The sequence below is a fragment of the Panthera tigris genome, chromosome A1 (assembly GCF_018350195.1).
Source record: "Panthera tigris isolate Pti1 chromosome A1, P.tigris_Pti1_mat1.1, whole genome shotgun sequence".
Classification (NCBI taxonomy): domain Eukaryota; kingdom Metazoa; phylum Chordata; class Mammalia; order Carnivora; family Felidae; genus Panthera; species Panthera tigris.
This window is the reverse complement of record NC_056660.1, coordinates 2,168,528-2,186,853: the sequence shown is the minus strand read 5'-3', so window position 1 is coordinate 2,186,853 and position 18,326 is coordinate 2,168,528. Positions and strand designations below refer to the sequence as shown.

The window sequence follows — 18,326 nt, the reverse complement described above, 5'->3', positions numbered from 1 at the left end:
AAGCATCGGAGGAGCTTAAAACAATACCCATTCCTCGCCCGCACTTGAGGGGGGCACGGTCTGCTCCTTATCGGAAAATGGGCCCCGACTAGTCGGAGTCCGCAGGACCCCAGGGGAGCAAGTTCCGTACTTCGTGGCCCGAGGCCCACGACCCGGCCAAGGAAATCATTTCCAGCTGCCCCCCGACGTGAGACGCAACCCACGAGAGCCACGTCCTCTCCCGGGCAGCCATCCAGGAAGCGTCCGTCGCCGCGCGCACCGCTCCGGGCTCGCTTCCTTCTCGGCCCCGCGGGCCGGTCCGCACCCAGCCCCGCCACGCCCCCAACGGCCGCCGCCGGCGCAGGCCCCGCCCCCACGCCCGGGCCCCGCCTCCTCTGGCGGCGGGAGCCACGCCCCCGGAGGCGCGGCGCGGGCTGCGGCGCGCGGAGGCGGGGCGGGCGTGGGCGCGGGGGCGGGGTGGGGGTGGGGGCGGCGGGATGCAGGACCGGGGCGGGACCCGGCCGGGCGAGGCGGGGGGAGGAGTCGCGGAGGGGCCTCCCATCTACTCTTCCTGGGGCTCGGGCTCGGGCTCGGCCTCGGAGGCGGGGCGCCTGGACGAGGAGCGGCCCGGAGCTGCCGAGTCGCCGCCGCCGCCGCCGCCGCCGCCGCCGCCGCCGCCGCCGGGGGCCTGGCGCTCCCCTCGACCGTGGGGCGCCGGCTTCTGCAGCCGCCAGCGGAACATGGCGCCGTGGACGTTCTGGCGCTGCTGCCAGCGCGGCGTGGGCTGGGTGCCGGTGCTCTTCATCACCTTCGTGGTCGTCTGGTCCTACTACGCGTACGTGGTGGAGCTGTGCGTGTGTGAGTACCCGGCGGCCGGGCTGCGGGCGGGCGGAAGGCCGGGCCTCTGCGGCCCCGCGCCCCGCCGGCCGGCGCCTGCGCTCGCCAGGCGGCCGGGGTCCGGCCCAGACCCGGGAGGAAGGCCGCGCCGCCGCGCCCGTGGCTTTGTCGCGGCGGTGCGGGGCGGCGCGGCCTTCCGGCGTGCGCGACGCCCCGCGCCGCGCTCCTCGGGGCCGAGGTCGGGGCGGAGCGAGGCGGTGTGAGCGTCCTGGGGTCTGCGGTCCCCCGCGGGCGCCTCGTTCTCCTGGGGCGGAGCGCTCAGAGAGGGGCTTTCCTCGAAAGGAGCAGCCGCACATCGTCCAAGTGTGTGTGTGTGTGTGTGTGTGTGTGTGTGTGTGTGTGTGTTGCATTCTTTGCTTTTGTTAATGTTTGCAATAAAGAAATCTGTCCCTCCTAGATCGCCTAACCAGCGCGGGAGGAAAACTGTGCCACCCGAAGAGCCAGCCGGCCGGGGCCGGGGCGGGGGTGGGGGGTGGGGGGGGTGGGGACAGGTGGTCTGTTCGCTGTCCCCTGCTGACCGCAGGCAGGTGAGCGGCGCAAGAGTGAGCGCCCGCTTCTGATTTCTCGTGGCGCGGGACCCGTTTTAAAGTTCATTTCTTTCGAGTCCGAATCCAGGAACTGACACAAAATGCCCCTTGTAAGACCGAAAGAATGAGTGAGATGAGATCTAGCCCGATTCTCTTTTATATTACGTCCGTGCTGGGGGTTTGAGGTCTCATGTTCGTTACTGCCGATTCTCTCGTTAGTTCTTCGTACCCAGTTGCTCACCAGGTTCCCTGGGATTAAAAAAAAAAAAAAAAAAAAGAGTGGCATGGCGGTACACTTCGAGGACGTACGGTTCCGATTTGAATAAGTTGCCCTTAAGATGGAAGGGAAGTGTTTGTGATCCAAACGTTGTTTGAGGGCTCCGACTGTGTGTGTCACCGTGATGGGTTGCTCGGCCTTAAATGTTCGTAGGCTTTGAGTGTGCGGCTGTTCTGGGGTTAGGCTAGACGGTTAGGCTAGCCTTCTGCTTTCCCGTATGTCTGCTGTTTATAGCAGTGCGTCGTGAAAACTCAGGGCCGAGTGGGAAGTGGTGTTTGTAAAAGCAGTCCCTGGGCATCCCAGAATGATCTAGTTCGTCCCCAGACTGAGGCCACAGCTATCCAGAGGGCTCTTGTGACATGCACTTAAGAAGAGCCACCTGAGCTAGACCGATCCCAACAGGATGAAATGAAAAGTAGTTACAGCACCCAGTCCTCTTGCAGGTGGCAAACCCGGGACGCGTCGGGTTGTGGCTCTGGGATCTGTGCGGCTCTCCACTTGGTTTGGACCGAGTTCTGCACGTGAAAGAATGCTTTGCTTCAGGAAGTTTCAGGGTCGGTTTTTAAATGAAAATAACCACCTTCCAAAAAATTGTACAGAAAACTACCCCTGCGACTAGGCCCAGAATACATTAGCTGTCAGTAATAATAGCGTTCATCTGTTGAATGTGATTGGAAAATGATGTTTGAATCCGTTAAAATTGACTAGATTTAGGTATTTCTTGAAGCTGCTTCCCGAAAGTGATAGCGATCATAGGACTGATTCTCTTCCGCTTTTGATAATACTTGGTCTTATTTCCTCTGAAGTGGGCGTTGATTCCAGACGTGGTACCAGTCTCATTTAATTCTGTCAGGAGATTATTCCCACGCCATTCTAATGCCACAGTGGCTTCGAAGTGCATCTTGTGAAGGAACACGGTTACGTTGAAACCACACGTCTTAACCCGTAGGTGGGTTTTGTCCAGAATATCAAAAGGTGACATGAAACATAAGGAAAGGGAAATGAATATGAACTGGGAAGTGCTGGGTGCGAGTGTGGGTGGCGGGGACATTTTATTCTTTCCCTCCTTTAATCCTCAATATCTCATGGCATAGATGTCTCTACAGATGTAGGAAATGAGACTGAGCACAGAGGTCGTCCTTTGGTCACACAGTGGTTGAGTGGCCGCTGTACTGTGATCCGCGTCTTTATAGTCTCCAGGTAACCTTGAGTGCGTCAGTGCAACTGTCATTGTTCCACGATTGGGGAAGGGGTTTCGGTGGGGATAAGTGGTTGCCCTTTCTGGAGATCGTAACTTGACGTAGGCTTTAGGCCCATCCTTTAGAGAGCATACCCCAGGATTTCATGAAGTTACACATTCTGCAACAAGTAAGGCCCAGTGCTTGACAAAATTTTAAAATATTCAGTAGTGAAAGGTCTTCCATAGGGCCTGCATTCAATGCTTCTAAGTTTGGGGCGCCTGGGTGGCTCAGTCAGGTAAGTGTCCGACTTTGGCTCAGATCATGATCTCGTGGTCTGGTGGTTCGAGGCCCACGTCGGGCTCCATGCTGATAGCTCAGAGCCTGGAGCCTGCTTTCGGTTCTGTGTCTCCCTCTCTCTCTCTCTGCCCCTCTCCCACTCACACTCTGTCCCTCTCTCTCTCAAAATAATAAATATTTAAAAAAGTTTTAATACTTCTAAGTTATCTGAGTTTAACTAGAGAGGATTTGGGAGTCTGCAGTGTCACGGGACTGTCTGGTTGAGCATAAAAGCTCATCCACTCTCATAGTAAAACTGTCTTTACTGCTTATATATATTTATGTTTTCATAGCATGGACCCGGCCACTAGAATATATCGCTATATAACTTTGCTTTAAGTTGAGTGAAGTGTGAGTTTTACCTGAAGTGCTGTTTTAGCATTATTTGCAATAGCTAAACTGCAGAAGTAGCCCAAGTGTCCACCGGTTGGTGAACGGATAAAGAGGAAATGGTGTATATATACAAGGGAATATTACTCGGCCATAAAAAAGAATGAAACCTTGCCATTTGCAACAACATGGATGGAGCTAGAGACTATTACACTAAATGAAATCAGTTAGAGAAAAATATCATGTGATTTCACTCTTAGGTGGAATTTAAGAAACAAAACAAATGAACAACAGGAAAAAAAAGGCAAACCAAAAAATGGGCTGTTAATTACAGAGCACATAGGGGACGTAGGTGAGAGGATTGGTAAAGTCGGTGAAGGGAATTAAGAGTACACTTGACGAGCACGGAGTGCCGTATGCAATTGTTGAATCGGCCTGTTTTACACCTGAAACTGATACAACACTAGTATGTTAACTACATGAATGAAAATAAAAAAATAAAGTGCTGTTTTAATGATTTTTATAGAGTTTTCTTAGTTCCTGCTAATTTTTTTATCAAACCAGATGGGAAAGGATGATTGTATCTTTACTGTGTTAATTCATTTAATACTCAGAAGTGAAATAATTTGTCCAGGGTCATACAACCAGTAAGTGGCGTCAAGTGGCTTGGAGCTAGAACCTGGGCTTTCAAAATTAGCTGCTATGCGGGGCGCCTGGGTGGCTCAGGCGGTTAAGCGTCCGACTGCGGCTCAGGTCGTGATCTCGCGGTTCTTGAGTTCGAGCCCCGCGTCGGGCTCTGTGCTGACGGCTTGGAGCCTGGAGCCTGCTTCGGATTCTGTGTGTGTGTGTCTCTCTCTCTGCCCCTTACCCGCTCATGCTCTGTCTCTCTTTGTCTCTGAAAAAATGAATAAATACTAAAAAAATAAAAAAAATAAAATTACTATGCAGGAATAGTCTACTTGGTTATCAGGATCTGTACACTGAAGGCAGATTTCAGTCTTATCCGTAATATATGTATAGAAGGTAATTTTCTGCTAAAAGGTAGCCGCAGAGGGTTCCTAAATATCTCAGACAATTAAAATGCCTGGCCCACAGGAAGACGGTTGACCAATAGGTTATGAGAGGCCCTCGTTCCATCTTAGCCTCTGTAAGTTTCTAATTTGTAATTCCATACACACACGTATGAAATGTGTAATTCCTGTTACAAGACGGAATAATATTGAGGACAAAAGTGAGTAAGAATCAATTGAAGGTGGCCATGTTACAAGGGTGATAAGCAGAGAAATAAGGATCAAGTAATTAGTCATATCGGTGCTTGGTGTTCAGCTGAACTCCTCTTTTGATTTTCTCCCAAGGCTGATGTTTAAACATGAATTTATGGGCGGATTGCCCCATTTTTACGCTTTGGGCAAGATGGTTATTTCTGAGGAAAGTGCTAATTCAGGTTCCCAGGGTTTTATCGGGATGTCTCATTCAGGTCAGCTAGAGCTGTTGATTGTAGACGTGTACCTCTTATGTGGCATGTAGAAGATCTTAGAGCCCAGAGAGGTTTTAGAGATGGTCTAATCATTGCATTTATTTAGCTTATGAAGAAACTACTGCATGGAACAGCTGTGTGGTTTGCCCGAGGATGGATATGCCTCTTTTCTCGGAGAGAAGTATGTAGAGTAGAAATGGAACCTCTGAGTCTATATATCTGACATTCCTGTGTCTCCTTCGTAATTTCTTCAAATTTAGAATGAGGCAAGATAAATAGTTGAAATATCAACATTGAGCGTAGCTCTTGCCACATTGATTTTTTTTGATTTCAAAAGAACCAGCTTTTGATTTTTCTTGATTTTATTTTCTATTTCATGGATTTCTTGCCTGATATTTATTATTTCTTTTCTTTCTTTTACTTTGGGTTCCTTTGCTCTTTTTTCTAGTTTTTTTTTTTGTTTTTTTTTGTTTTTTTCTTTTTAGAGAGTGCGAGCAGGGGAAGGGCCGAGGGGACGGGGGAGAGAGAATCTTAAGCAGACTCCGTGCCCAGCATGGAGTCCAAGGTGGGGCTCCATCCCATGACCCTGGGATCATGACCTGAACCAAACTCACGTTGGACACTCAACCGACTGAGTCACTCAGGTACGCCCACTCTTTTCTAGTTTCTTAATATGGAAACTGGAGTCACTGATTTGAGTCCTTTCTTACGTGTTTAGTCTTGGAAATTTACTCCAGATACTGCTTAATTCACATCCCATCAATGTTGATATGTTATACTTTCATTTTCATTCAGTTAAAACAATTTTCTAATTTCACTTTTGATTTCAACTTTGACCCATGGGTCAGACTAGAACTATGCTAGTTTGCAGTTATTTGAAGATTTTTCCAGGTACCTTTTGGTACTGATTTTGAATCAGTTCCATGTGGTTGGAAGACATACCTTGCATGACACGAGTCTTTATGTACCTGGGCTTGTTTTTTGGCCCAAAATGTGGTCTGTGGTAGAAGCATTTCATCTGCATTTGAGGAAAATGTATTCAGTGTTCAGTCGTGTGTTTTGCTGTTTGCCATTAGGTAGAGTTTTCTATTATGTCATAATGTGCTGTGGATGTCAAGGCAAGTTGGTTGACAGTGTGTTTCAGGTCTCGTATGTTCTTGCTGATTTGCTCTTTGTTCTAGCAATTAATTATTGAGAGAGGTATGACTATAATTACGCATTTGTCTCTCCTTGTAGTTCTGGCAGTTTTTGCTTCATGCATTTTTCAGCTCTGTAATTAGGTACATATAATGTTTGGGATTATTGTGTTCTCTTGGTGAATTGACCCTTTGTCATTATGAAATGACTGTCTTATCCCTGGTATTGTTTGCTTTCAAATCTAGTTTGGCAGATATTAACAGTACCACTAATCTTCCTTGTGATTAGTGTTAGCATTGCAGATCCTTCCCTGTCCTTTTAACTTGTTTGTGTCTTTATATTTAAAATGCATTTAAAATGCCTGGGTGGCTCAGTCAGTTCAGCGTCCCAACTCTTGATCTCAGGGATGTGAGTTTAAGCTCCACATTGGGCTTCATGTTGGGTGTGATGCCTATTTTAAAAAAAGAATTGAAATGCATTTCCTATAAGCAGCATGTAGTTGGGTTTTTTGTTTGTTTGTTTGTTTGTTTGTTTGTTTTAATTCAATCCAGTCTGAAATGTCTGGCCTTTTTTCCCCTTTTTTGGGGGTGCTTTATAGAGCTAAAATTGACATATAACATTATATTAGCTTCAAGTGTACAACATAATAATTTAAAATATAAATATATTTGACATAATTAAATGATCACTGCAGTAAGTCTGGTTAACGTCCATCACCCACATATAGTTAAGTAATTTTTTTGCTTGTGTTGAGAGCTTTAAATATAAACTCTCTGCAACTTTCAAATATACAATAATATTATCAACTATAGTCACCCTGCTGTACAATCTATTTTAATTGAGGTGTTTTAACCAGTAACATGTAGTGTGATTATCATGTAGTTAGGTTTAAGTCTTATCATTTGCCATTTTTTAAATCTGTCCTATCCTTTGTTCCCTTTTCCTTCTCCTTCTGCCTTCTTTTGAGATTATTTAAAAAATTTTTTTACTGTTTATTTTTTGAGAGTGTGCAAGTAGGGGAGGGGCAGAGAGAGGGGGACAGAGGGTTGGGAACTGGCTCCACGCTAACAGCAGGGAGCCCAACGTGGGGCTCAAACTCAGGAACCCTGAGGTCATGACCTGAGCCAAAGTCCACGCTCAACTGACTGAGCCACCCAGGCGCCCCTTGAGTTAATTTTTAAATGATTTTTGAGTTTCGGTTTTTTTAAATGATTCTATTTTCTCTCCTTTGTTGGCTTATCAGCTGTAACTGTTATTTTAGTGATTTGCGTTAGGGTTTACAGCATACATTTTTAAAAATGTTTTTATGTATTTTTGACAGAGAGAGCGTGCGCGCAAGTAGGGGAGGGGGGAGGGGAGGGGTGGGTACAGAGGATCTGAAGCAGGCTCTGCACTGACAGCAGAGAGCCTGAGGCGGGGCTTGAACTCATGAGCCGTGAGACCAACACCTGAGCCGAAGTCAGATGCTCAACCAACTAAGCCACCCAGGCGCCCCTTAGAGAGCCTAATTTCCATTTGACATTCAGTTAATGTGTGTTCAGTTGAATAGAATCATACAGTGAGGGTCTTCAAAGTCACTTGAATTGTGTTTGAATATGTTAGAACAAACATCCACAGTAACAATATTAATTAAATTGTAATTACCTGACATATATTTCCGTATCTTCAGGGTTGAAGCCTAGATGAGAATGCTTATTGGTTCTGTATCTGTAGTCTTTGTTTTGGATAATGAAACAATGATTCTTTGAAATTATGCTCATATTATTTAGGAAAAAATTCTGGCTCCCTGTATCTCATCCCCAGTGGTTGACATAATTATAGGAAAATTTAAGACGTGATTTAGAATATTTTTAAAAACCTTCTTATTTTGTTATTTCCTTTTCCTATCTGTTCTCAGATCCTGGAGTGTAGTAATTTTCTATATAACTTGCCTTTTGAAAGCTATAGTGCCCTGCAAGCCTTATTTACATTCTATAATTATCCCAGCCTTCTTTCCTTTTTTTCTTTTTCTAAAGAACAGATTTTTTTTTTCTTTCCACTGCTAGTGAATTAATCTGTTCTTTTGTTATTCTCTGTTGAGACCAGAAAGCAAACTGGTCAGAGAGCTCTATAAACAAGTATCAAAAAAAAAAAAAAAAAAAAAAAAAAAAGCCAAAAAACAAAAACAGCTCAACCCAAATGAACAAAAAGAGCTTTTTTTTTTTAAATGTTTATTTATTTTTGAGAAAGAGACAGAGCACGAGCAGTGGAGGGGCCAAGAGAGAGGGAGACACAGAGTATGAAGCAGGCTCTAGGCTCTGAGCTGTTAGCACAGAGCCCAATGCGGGGCTTGAACTCACAAACTGGGAGATCATGACCTGAGCCAAAGTCAGATGCTCAACCAACTGAGCCACCCAGGCGCCTCAGAAAGAGCTTTTATATATTCTTTTATATAAACTGATCCTTTGCGTCTTCACTGGTTTCTTAGAACACAGGAGATATGAAGGAGAAGGTACTGGACAACTTAGAAACCAAGGCAGACTGTTTGGAAGAGGGTGATGCCCTAGTGATACAAATAAAACTTTCCTTCTCCCCTGGCCTCTTCTAGTTTGTGACACAGAACATACAGCATGTATCTTTCTTTGTCTCTCTTTGTCCTTGTCTCTCTCTCTCTCTCCCCTGAACCAGCTCTTCCTGTCCTAGCTCAGTAAATAGTTTCATCCTTCTCGTTTCTTGGTTGACGAATCATCCCGTGTCCAACATCAGCAAATCCTGGCATTGAATCTGCCTGCTGACCATCACTACTGCCACTGGATTCGTTCAAGCCACCATAAAATCTCTGTCTTGTGAAGCAGATTGAAAAACAGGATTCCAGCAAGTTGCACCTCCTTTCGTCAGGATAGGGAGTCTTTGCCTCCCCCGTGAGTCTGGGCTTGGCATTGTACTGGCTTTGATCAATAGAATGTGATAGAAGTGACGTGTGAGATTTGGACCCGAGGCATCAAGACGGCATGCCTCCCCTGTCTCTGCTCTTTGAAACCGGTTGCCTTAAGGGAGGTCAGACTCTATGGAGAGAGAGGCCCAGCCAAGATGAGCTAAGTGCCAGAGGCCTTCATGTGTGAATGAGACCATCTTAGACTCTCCTGCCCCAGCGGAGCTGCCAGTTGACTGTAACGAGCAGGAGAAGAGTCCAGCTGATCACGGCCTGAACTGCTAACCCCCATGATTCCTGGAAATAATACATGGTGGTTTTTTGAAGCCATTGAGTTACCGGTGGTTTGTTACATCATTGTAGTACTCGACATTTTTGGCGCTCTCTCCTCACCCCGTATCCCGTCCGCTCTCCACACAGCAGCCGGAATAACTCCTTGAAAATCAATACCACATTTGTCACTCCTCTTCTGAAAACCCCGGGTGGCTTCCTGTCTTGTTCAGTGGACTACCTGAGGTCCCTACCATGGCCTCCTCCCCTCACGACTTCTCCGACATAATTTCCTCTCCATTCCTCCTTTGTTTCTACAGCTGCTACACACTGGCCTCCTGGCCATACTAATACTCGTTGGATGATCTTCATAAATTATTTAACCTGCCTGTGCTTGTTGCCATGCTATAAAATGGAATAATGCCGGTCTTGCAAAATAATGTAAAGTTTTTAGCAGAGCAGGCTTTCAGATATTACTGGAGGTGGGGCAAAGATTTAAGTAGCCACTAGCGTATTTTTTCTTGTCTTCCTTTTTTGGGCAGTTTTCTTTGTTTCTTTATTTTTAGTTTTTTACAATGTTTATTTATTTATTTTGAGAGAGAGGGAGAGAGAGCACCAGCAGGGGTGGGGGGCAGAAAGAGGGAGAGGGAAGATCTCAGGCAGTCTCCACGCGGCCAGCGCAGAGCCTGACATCGGGCTCAGTCACACAAACCGGGAGGTCATGACCTGAGCCAAAACCAAGAGTCTGACGCTTAACCAGGTGGCCACCCAGGCGCCCCGTGTTTCTCTATTTTTAATTCTTAGAGTTTTTATCCCTTCCTCCCTCTGACTTCAGTGAACGAAAGAGCACTTTCTTACAGTCTTTTTTAATTCTTAATTGACTGTGTCTGAAGATCATATTGCAAAAGCGTGTGCCTATCTGGCATGAGCGGGTGGGGGCGGGGGACGGGGAGTATGCTGAGAGAGGGGGTCCTCCACGTCACATGGGACTTTAAGAAGATTGATACCTGGCACTGTTCTTGCAGGTGTATGAGCTACACAGATTTAGGTGTTGCTGAGATACGCAGCACGTCGTCCTTAGGGGATGGGCCTCTCCACTGAGCTCAAGTAGTAGGTCCCAAGTAATGGTGATGATGCTTTGATGGAAAACGGGTTTCTCTAAAGTTGAGATCCACACGCCTTGATGATAAAAGATCGTTTAAAATTATTTTTAGAACATTTCTGTTCTCTGTGTCCTCTCACTTCTTCCAATGCTTCGTTATGCTTACTAACGTGAACGTAGGCCCACCCAGTTGGAATCATAGGAGGAGGCATTTTTATTAGCGTACTAATTGGACAACATATAAAACTAAGTATGAACTTATTAAATGTGAAGTCTTCAGGGAAGCTTTTTAAACTAATTGCATGAAAAGGATATCATCAGCACCTGAAGGAATTAATAACACCGAAATGTTATTTTTGCACGTGGATCGCATATATCACTGGTGTGAATTTACACTGATTTTTTCTTGTTCCTGGTACTGTATGGTTCGTTCTTATTTTTCTGTGGATAAGTGGTATACTTTTTACAAGTATTAAAAAAGGAGAAGTGAGAGGTCGTGGCTATGAGAAATACCATGTACACATATGCAGTAGCTTCCTAACAGCCCCCCCCTCAAATGTCAGCAGGAATCATTAAAAATCCGAGGCAAGATGATGACTTCTGTGTTCAGCAGCCTCCAGTGACTTTCCTCTTTGCTCCTCACGAAATCCAGCGTTCTTTCTGTAGTCCGTCAGGCCCTAAGTGTTCTGGTCCGCCACTGATTTTGACTCCTCTCTTCTCTGCCCACTTCGCTTCAGCCAGACACGCCTCCTTGCTTTTTACCTGTCGGACCACGCACGTCCCGCCTGAGGACCTTTGTACGTCCTTCTCTTTCTGCTTGGGATGCTTTCCTTCCAGGTTCCGAAGGGCTGCTTCTCTCCATCTAGGTTTCTCTCGAAAGGCTCGACTGCCAGAGAGGCTTTGCTGACTGCGCCACGGAACATAAGTACTTCCTCTTTCACTTTCTTTGGTTTTCTCCATGGCGCTTACTGCTGCTTAATGTAGTTATTTGTGTTCCTCTCCTGAGTAATATGTTCACTGCTTTATCTCCAGAACCTAAAAACAGGTCCTGCTTAACATGTACTCAGATATTTGTTGACTGAGTGAATCGATTACATAGCACCAATTTCCATGCTAGTAGAAGAGGGAGAATTGAATGTATTCACATAGGAGATAGCTCACAATCTTGAATACAGATATGCCCCCGACCTTAAGAATATCTCCGTGTTGATTTCGTCATTTAACAAACATTAAGTGCGTATAGTGTTCTCGGTACCGTATTTGGCACTGGGAATACAAAGATGTATAAATGTGCACCGTCAAATGCACTTGTACTTCATGTAGTAGTTCTTTAATATCACAGCGCTCATTTGCATATTACAAGTTTCCGTTTTAAATGCCAGTGTAATTAACAGTGTTGTATTAGTTTCAGGGGTACAGTGTAGTGATTCGGCAGTCCCGTAGACTTCGCATCTCTCGTCAGCATAAGCGTCCTCTTAATCCCCTTCCCCTGTTTCATCCACCACCCACCTCCCCTCTGGTAACCATCAGTTTGTGCTCTGTAGTTGAGAGTCGGTTATGTTTGGTTTGCCTTTGTTCATTCGTTTTGCCTTCTAAATTCCACAGAGGAGTGAAACCATGCGCTATTCGTCTTTCTCTGACCGGCTTATTTCACATAGCATTGTACCCTCTGGATCCACCCGTGTAGTTGCAAATGGCAAGGTTTCGTTCTTTATGGCTCAGTAACATTCCATTGTGAATATGTAGCACAACTTCTTTATGCATTTATCTGTCGGCACTTGGGTTGCTTCCATAGGTGGTTATTGTAAATAATGCTGCAGTAAACATAGGGGTGCGTATATCCCTTCAAGTTAGCGTTTTCATATTCTTTGAGTAAATACCCAGTTGTGCAGTTCCTGGATCATAGAGTCGCTCTATTTTTCATGTTTTCAAGAACCTCCGTCTTCCACAGTGGCTGTACCAGTTTGCATTTCTACCATCAGTGCACAAGGGTTCCTTTTCCTCTACTTCCTCACCAACCCTTGTTTCTTAAGTTTTTGGGTTTAGCCATTCTGACAGGAGTGAGATGATCTCTCGTTGTGGTTTTGATTTGCATTTCCTTGATCATCAGTGATGTTGAGTACATCTTCCTGTGTCTGTTAGACAAATGTGTGTCTTCTTGGACAAATGTCTATTCATGTCTTCTCCCATTTTTAATTGCATTATTTTTTTGCTGTTGAGTTGTAGAAGTTCTTCATCTAGTTTGGATATTAACCCTTTATTGTATAGGTCATTGGCAAACATCTCCCATTTGGTAGGTTTTTTAGGTTGTTGATTGTTACCTTTGCTGTGCAGAAGCTTTATATTTTGATGTAATCCCAATAGTTTATTTTTGCTTTTGTTTCCCTTGCCTCAGGAGACACATCTAAGAAGTTGCTATGGCCGATGTCAAAGGTTACTGTCTTTGCTCTTTTATGGTTTCAGGTCTCATATGTAGGTCTTTGATCCATTTTGAATTTATTTTTTGTGTGTAAGAAAGTCATCCAGTTTCATTCTTTTGCATGTGGCTGTCCAGTTTTCTCAGTGCCATTTATGAAGAGATTGTCTTTTTCTGATTGGATATTCTTTCTTACTTTGTTAAAGATTATTTGACCATATAATTAGCAATTTCCTTCTGGGCTCTGTATTCTTTTCCATTGATCTATGTGTCTGTTTTTCTGCCAGCACTGTGCTGTCTTGATCACTACGGCTTTGTAATATAACTTGAAGTCTGGAATTGTGATAACTCCAGTTTTGTTTCTTATTTTTTCAAGATTTTTTTTGGCTATTTGGGGTCTTTTGTGGTCCCATACAAATTATGGAATTGTTTGTCCTAGTTCTTTGAAAAATGCTGTTGGTATTTTGATAAAGATTGCATTAAATGTGTAGATTGCTTTGGGTAATAATAGATATTTTTTAACAATATGTGTTCTTCCAGTCTACGAGTATGGAATGTCTATTTTTTTGTGTCGTCTTCAATTTCTTTCATCAGTGTTTTATAGTTTTCAGAGTACAGGTCTTTCACCTCTTTTGTTAAGTTTATTCCTAGATGTTTTATGCATATTACAAGTTTTAAGAAGCCCTGCCATAACCAAGTCAGTAACTGTTTCACCCAGTATTTTTCTAAACTTTTGCCGTAGAATTCTTTTTTCATGAAATACCTATTTAAATTCTTTTAGACTTGTTGATCTTTGGGGACAAAGCTACCAATAGTGGTGATGGGGGTGGAGGGTGGGGAGCACATCACTACTGAAAGGACTGTGCCTCTGGAAAAAGTGGTATTACAGTCCATCCGGGAGGTAGTAGCTAATTTCTTCTACTTACCTTTTGTTATTAAATTCATCATTTAGGAAGAAAAGGCATTATTGCTGTAGATGATGAAGAATTACTTGAAAAATGCCAACATCTATTTCTAATTTTATGTATTTTTTAAGGTTTATTTATTTATTTTGAGAGAGTGAGAGAGAGAATGAGTGCTAACAGAGGAGGGGCAGAGAGAGAGGGAGAGAGAGAATCCGAAGCAGGCTCTGCACTGTCAGCACAGAGCCCAATGTGGGTCTTGAACTCACAACTGTAAGAACATGACCTGAGCTGAAACCAAGAGTCGGATGCTTAACTGACTGAGCCATTGAGATGCCCCTATTTCTCATTTTAAAAAAGACTTGATAAAATAGTAATAAATGACTTTTGGGCAAAATTACACACATACAAAATACTTGATCACGTTCTGCTAAAACCAGGAACAAGTAAGATGCTTTGTTACCATGGCCATTGCTGTGTACCATTGTACTGTATTGACAAATTCAACTGCTATATTCAATCAAGAGAAAATAATTAGAAGCGTAAGACATTGGAAAGGAATAGAAAAAGCTACTTCTCTGTGTAGATGATGTGATAGTATATGTTGAAAAGCCAAGAGGATCAATAACAGCAGAACACTGAAACCAAAAGAATTGAGTAAAATTAGCAAACAAAAGCCCAATACTTTCTGTATATACATAATAATTTGTTTGAAAACATAGTGGAAGAAAAGTCTCCTTTTCCACTAACATCAAAAAGATAAAATACTTAAGAATAAACTTAAGAAATATGCCAAATCTGTAAGGGGTAAACATTCTTGAAAAACACAAAAGTAGACTTAAATAAGTGGAAAGACATTTCATATTTCATGTTCATGAATAGAATAACTCAACATTACAGAGATTTCTGATCTCCTCAAGTCAATATATAAATGAATTCCATTCTCAACAAAGTTGTCTTTTTTCTGGCACTAGATAAGTCGATCCCAAAAGTCATTGGGAAAAACAGACAAGAAAGAACCAGGAAACCTCTGAAAAAGAGTCATAAAGAGGGCAAACCCCACCAGATTTTAAACTACAAAACCTCTATGATTAAATCTGTGGGGGGAGCCTGGGTGGCTCAGTCAGTTGAGTGTCTGACTCTTGATTTCGGGTCAGGTCATGATCTCATGGTTAATGGGATCAAGCCCCACATCGGGCTCTGGGCTGACAACATGAAGCTTGCTTGGGATTCTCTCTCTTTCTCCCTCTCTGCCCTTCCCTTGCTCATGCACCGTGCGCGCGCTGTCCCTCTTAAATTAAAAAAACCTGTTGGGGTAAGGGGGTATTTGAGAACTCACTCTACTGTCCCTTCAGTTTTGCTCTGAACCTAAAGCTGCTCTAGAAAATAAAGCCTTAAACAATTGTATGGTATGGTGCGTGGATAGAAGTATTGGCCAATGGAGCCGACTAGAATGTCCACAAATAGTAATTATAGAAATGTAGGACATGATGAAAGTAGCATCTCAAGTCACAGAGGAACCGATGGGACGACTGGGTGGATATTTGGTGAGAGATAAAATCCAGTCCATACCTCACATGATGCTCCAAGAATAAACTACAAATTGATAAAATCTTATTTTTTCTTTGCTTCTATTTCAGCATTTTAATTTTATTATTTTCTTAATGTTTATTTATTTATTTTGAGAGACAGCAAGAGCTGAGGAGGGGCAGAGAGAGAGAGGGAGGGAGGGAGGGAGGGAGGGAGGAGGAGGAGAGAGAGAGAGAGAGAGAGAGAGAGAGAGAGAGAGAGAGAGAATCCCAAGCAGGCTCCACACTGCCAGCACAGAGCCCAATGGAGGGCTTGATCTCACAAACCATGAGATCATGACCTGAGCCAAGATCAAGAGTTGGATGCCTAACCGCCTGAGCCAGCCACCCGGGCGTCCCTAAACTTTTAATTTCAAAGTAATTTCAGACTTGGGAAAAATAGTCCGAAGGATTTTCATATATCCTTCACCCTGATTCCCTGAATGTTATTATTTGCTGCACGTTCTTTGTCATTGTCTCTGAAAGAGTTTGAGAGTAAGTTGCAGATATAATGTCCCTTCACTGATACTTCAGTGATATTTTCTAAGAACAAGTTTGTTCAAACTTCTGTAACAGCACCGCAGACCAGGTGGCTTATAAACAACAGAAATTTATTTCTCAGAAGGCTGGGAAGTCCAACATCAGGCACCACAGATTTGTTGTCTGGTGAGGGCCCGCTTACTGGTTCATAGATGGCCATCTTTTCACTATATCATCACGTGGCAGAAGGGACAAAGGATTTCTCTGAGATCTCCTATAAGGGCACTAATCCCATTCTCGAAGGCTTCACCTTTATGACCTAGTCACCTCCCAAGGGCCCCATCTTCAAAAAAATCTATGAATTGGGCGTGGGGGGGACACAAACTTCCATCCGCAGCAAAGAACATTTTCTTACGTAGTATCAGCATACGGTTCACAAAATCAGGAAATTAGCGTTGATAAGACACTACCCCAGTCTGTAAGCCTTATTCAGATTTCACCAGGTGCCCCACTAATCCCTTCTGCTCCACAGTCCGGCCTAGGATCACACACTGCGGGTAGTCCCCTGTCTCTTAGTGTCTTTTCATCTGGAAGAGTTGCTCAGTATTGCTTTCCCTCTCGTGACCATAACAGTTTTGACGCGGACAGGCTTCCTCTGCGGAATGCCCCTTAAATCAGGTGGTGCTTCCTCACGATTAGATTCAAAGCGCATGTTTTTAGCAGGAGTACCCCAGAGTGACGCTCTGCCATGGATTGTACCATGTGTCGGATGTTAACTTCAGTTACCACTTCAGGCGCTTCAGGCCAAGTTTCTCCATCCCGTAAAGGTACAGTGTCTCTTTGTAATTAAGAAGTAGACTCAGACGTACCACACAGATCCTTCGAGGAGGCGCTTGCCGCTCAGTTGTGTCAGCTTCTGGCTGTCAGCTCTGTCAATGTGACTAACTGCACACACGGTCACACCTTCCTGTGCCAGCCTGCGTCCATCCCGTGTCTGAGTGAGAAGGGGCCCGCCTGCTCTCGAGCTCTCTGTAGTCGGCCAAGGTTTTGATCAGCCTGTGCCACGGTTGGATTTCTCCTTAGTACATGGCTTGTGGCCCGCACGGTGTCTCAGCATCTGACCCCAGATGGGTGTCTTTGTGGGCAAATACCTTGAGACTCTGTAATCTGCTCCTCATATTGTCCCAGATTTGGCCCGTAGGAGCCCCTTCAACTTTTCCATGTTCTTTCAACATGTCGCCATCATTTATCCTTTCCTGACTTTCTGGCAACACAAGATTTTTCAGGCTTATCTGATACTTTTCCCCTTTCAAAATGGGCCACATTTGAATGTAAAAAATGAAAACACTCAAGTACTGGAAGGAAACATGGGTGGATGGCCTTATAACCGGGGAGTGAGGAAAGCCCAATAGAAAAAAAAAAAAAGTGCCTAAGTGACAGAAACAGTTCCGGGGAAAGGATGGAAGGAAGGGACTGGCTCATAAACATATGAAAAGATGCTTATTCTCTTGTAGAAGAAAATGCAAAGTAAAATCACCCTGTGATACAGAACGTTTAGAAACACTGTATTGGGTCGATGGTGGAAAAACAGGCAGTCTCCAGCATCGCTGGGAGGGATATAAAATGGAACAACCCTTCTAACAGGGATTTGGGGAAACCAGGCAGATTTACTTTTGGTCCGGTAATTTCATCATCAGTAATCGACACTGAGAATAAACTTCCACAAATAAACAACACATGCATAAGGTTATTCATTGCCACATTGTTTGTAACAGTAGAGGTTGGAGACTGCCCAAATGTCTATCAACAGAGCCCTGATTGTAGAACTGAACACCCACACAATGGAATACTGTGCAGTGCTTTAAAACACAAACAGTGATTGTCTCTATGTACTAATGTGCAGTGACTTCTAGGGTGTGTTAAATGAGAAAAGCAAGATGCAGAATAAATATGTAAAGGAAGAAATTAGAAATACATTTTTATTTGTTTATTTTGCTAAAAGAAGTATGATAAAGGAGGCTAATAAAAATGACTACCTGGAGCGAGAGGGTAAGGAAGGAGAGCTAGGTCTTTCTGAGTACCTTTTTGTGTAGTTTTGGCTTTTAAGCCATTTATATTTTTTGCATATTCAAAAAATAAAATTAAAGAGGAGGCAAGAGCAAACTGTAAAGTTTGGGACCATGACACAAATAACTTAATTTTACGTAAAATTGATACTATACACAGGAAAGAATCATTTCAAAGTGGCTTTTGGATATTGTACTCCTTCGTGGGATATAGTTTAAAGCCAAAACGAAGCAGAATTTTAAAACTACAAAGAAACCGTAAACTAGTATGCAGTTTTTAAACTATTTTATTTATATTTTAGGATGAGCTGAGTAAGTAAATTAATTAGGAACTAAGATTTTCACTGTACATAAATGCAAAGAGATACAAATATAATGCCAAGAAAATTAAGGAAAAACTTCATAATGTTCTATTTGAATTGGAAATATCAATGTGAATATAAATATGGATTTGTAACACTATTTCGGTC

General features: G+C 43.8%; 1 protein-coding gene and 1 long non-coding RNA gene across 5 annotated transcripts in view; both read left to right on the top strand.

Annotated features, from left to right (window-relative positions):
* The first annotated feature begins 634 nt into the window (after nucleotides 1-634).
* ZDHHC20 (zinc finger DHHC-type palmitoyltransferase 20) overlaps nucleotides 635-18,326 on the top strand; it is a 68,155-nt gene continuing 50,463 nt past the window's right edge. For all 4 annotated transcript variants that reach the window (XM_042979799.1, XM_042979859.1, XM_042979832.1 and 1 more), the window contains exon 1: nucleotides 635-837. In XM_042979799.1, coding sequence (XP_042835733.1) covers nucleotides 720-837 — 118 coding nt within the window. In that variant the 5' untranslated portion in view covers nucleotides 635-719. The remainder of the gene's footprint in view (nucleotides 838-18,326) is intronic.
* On the top strand, nucleotides 5,605-9,378 carry LOC122237274. Its single transcript, XR_006215634.1, has 2 exons — nucleotides 5,605-6,204; nucleotides 8,809-9,378. It is a non-coding gene; the product is annotated as an uncharacterized LOC122237274 (long non-coding RNA).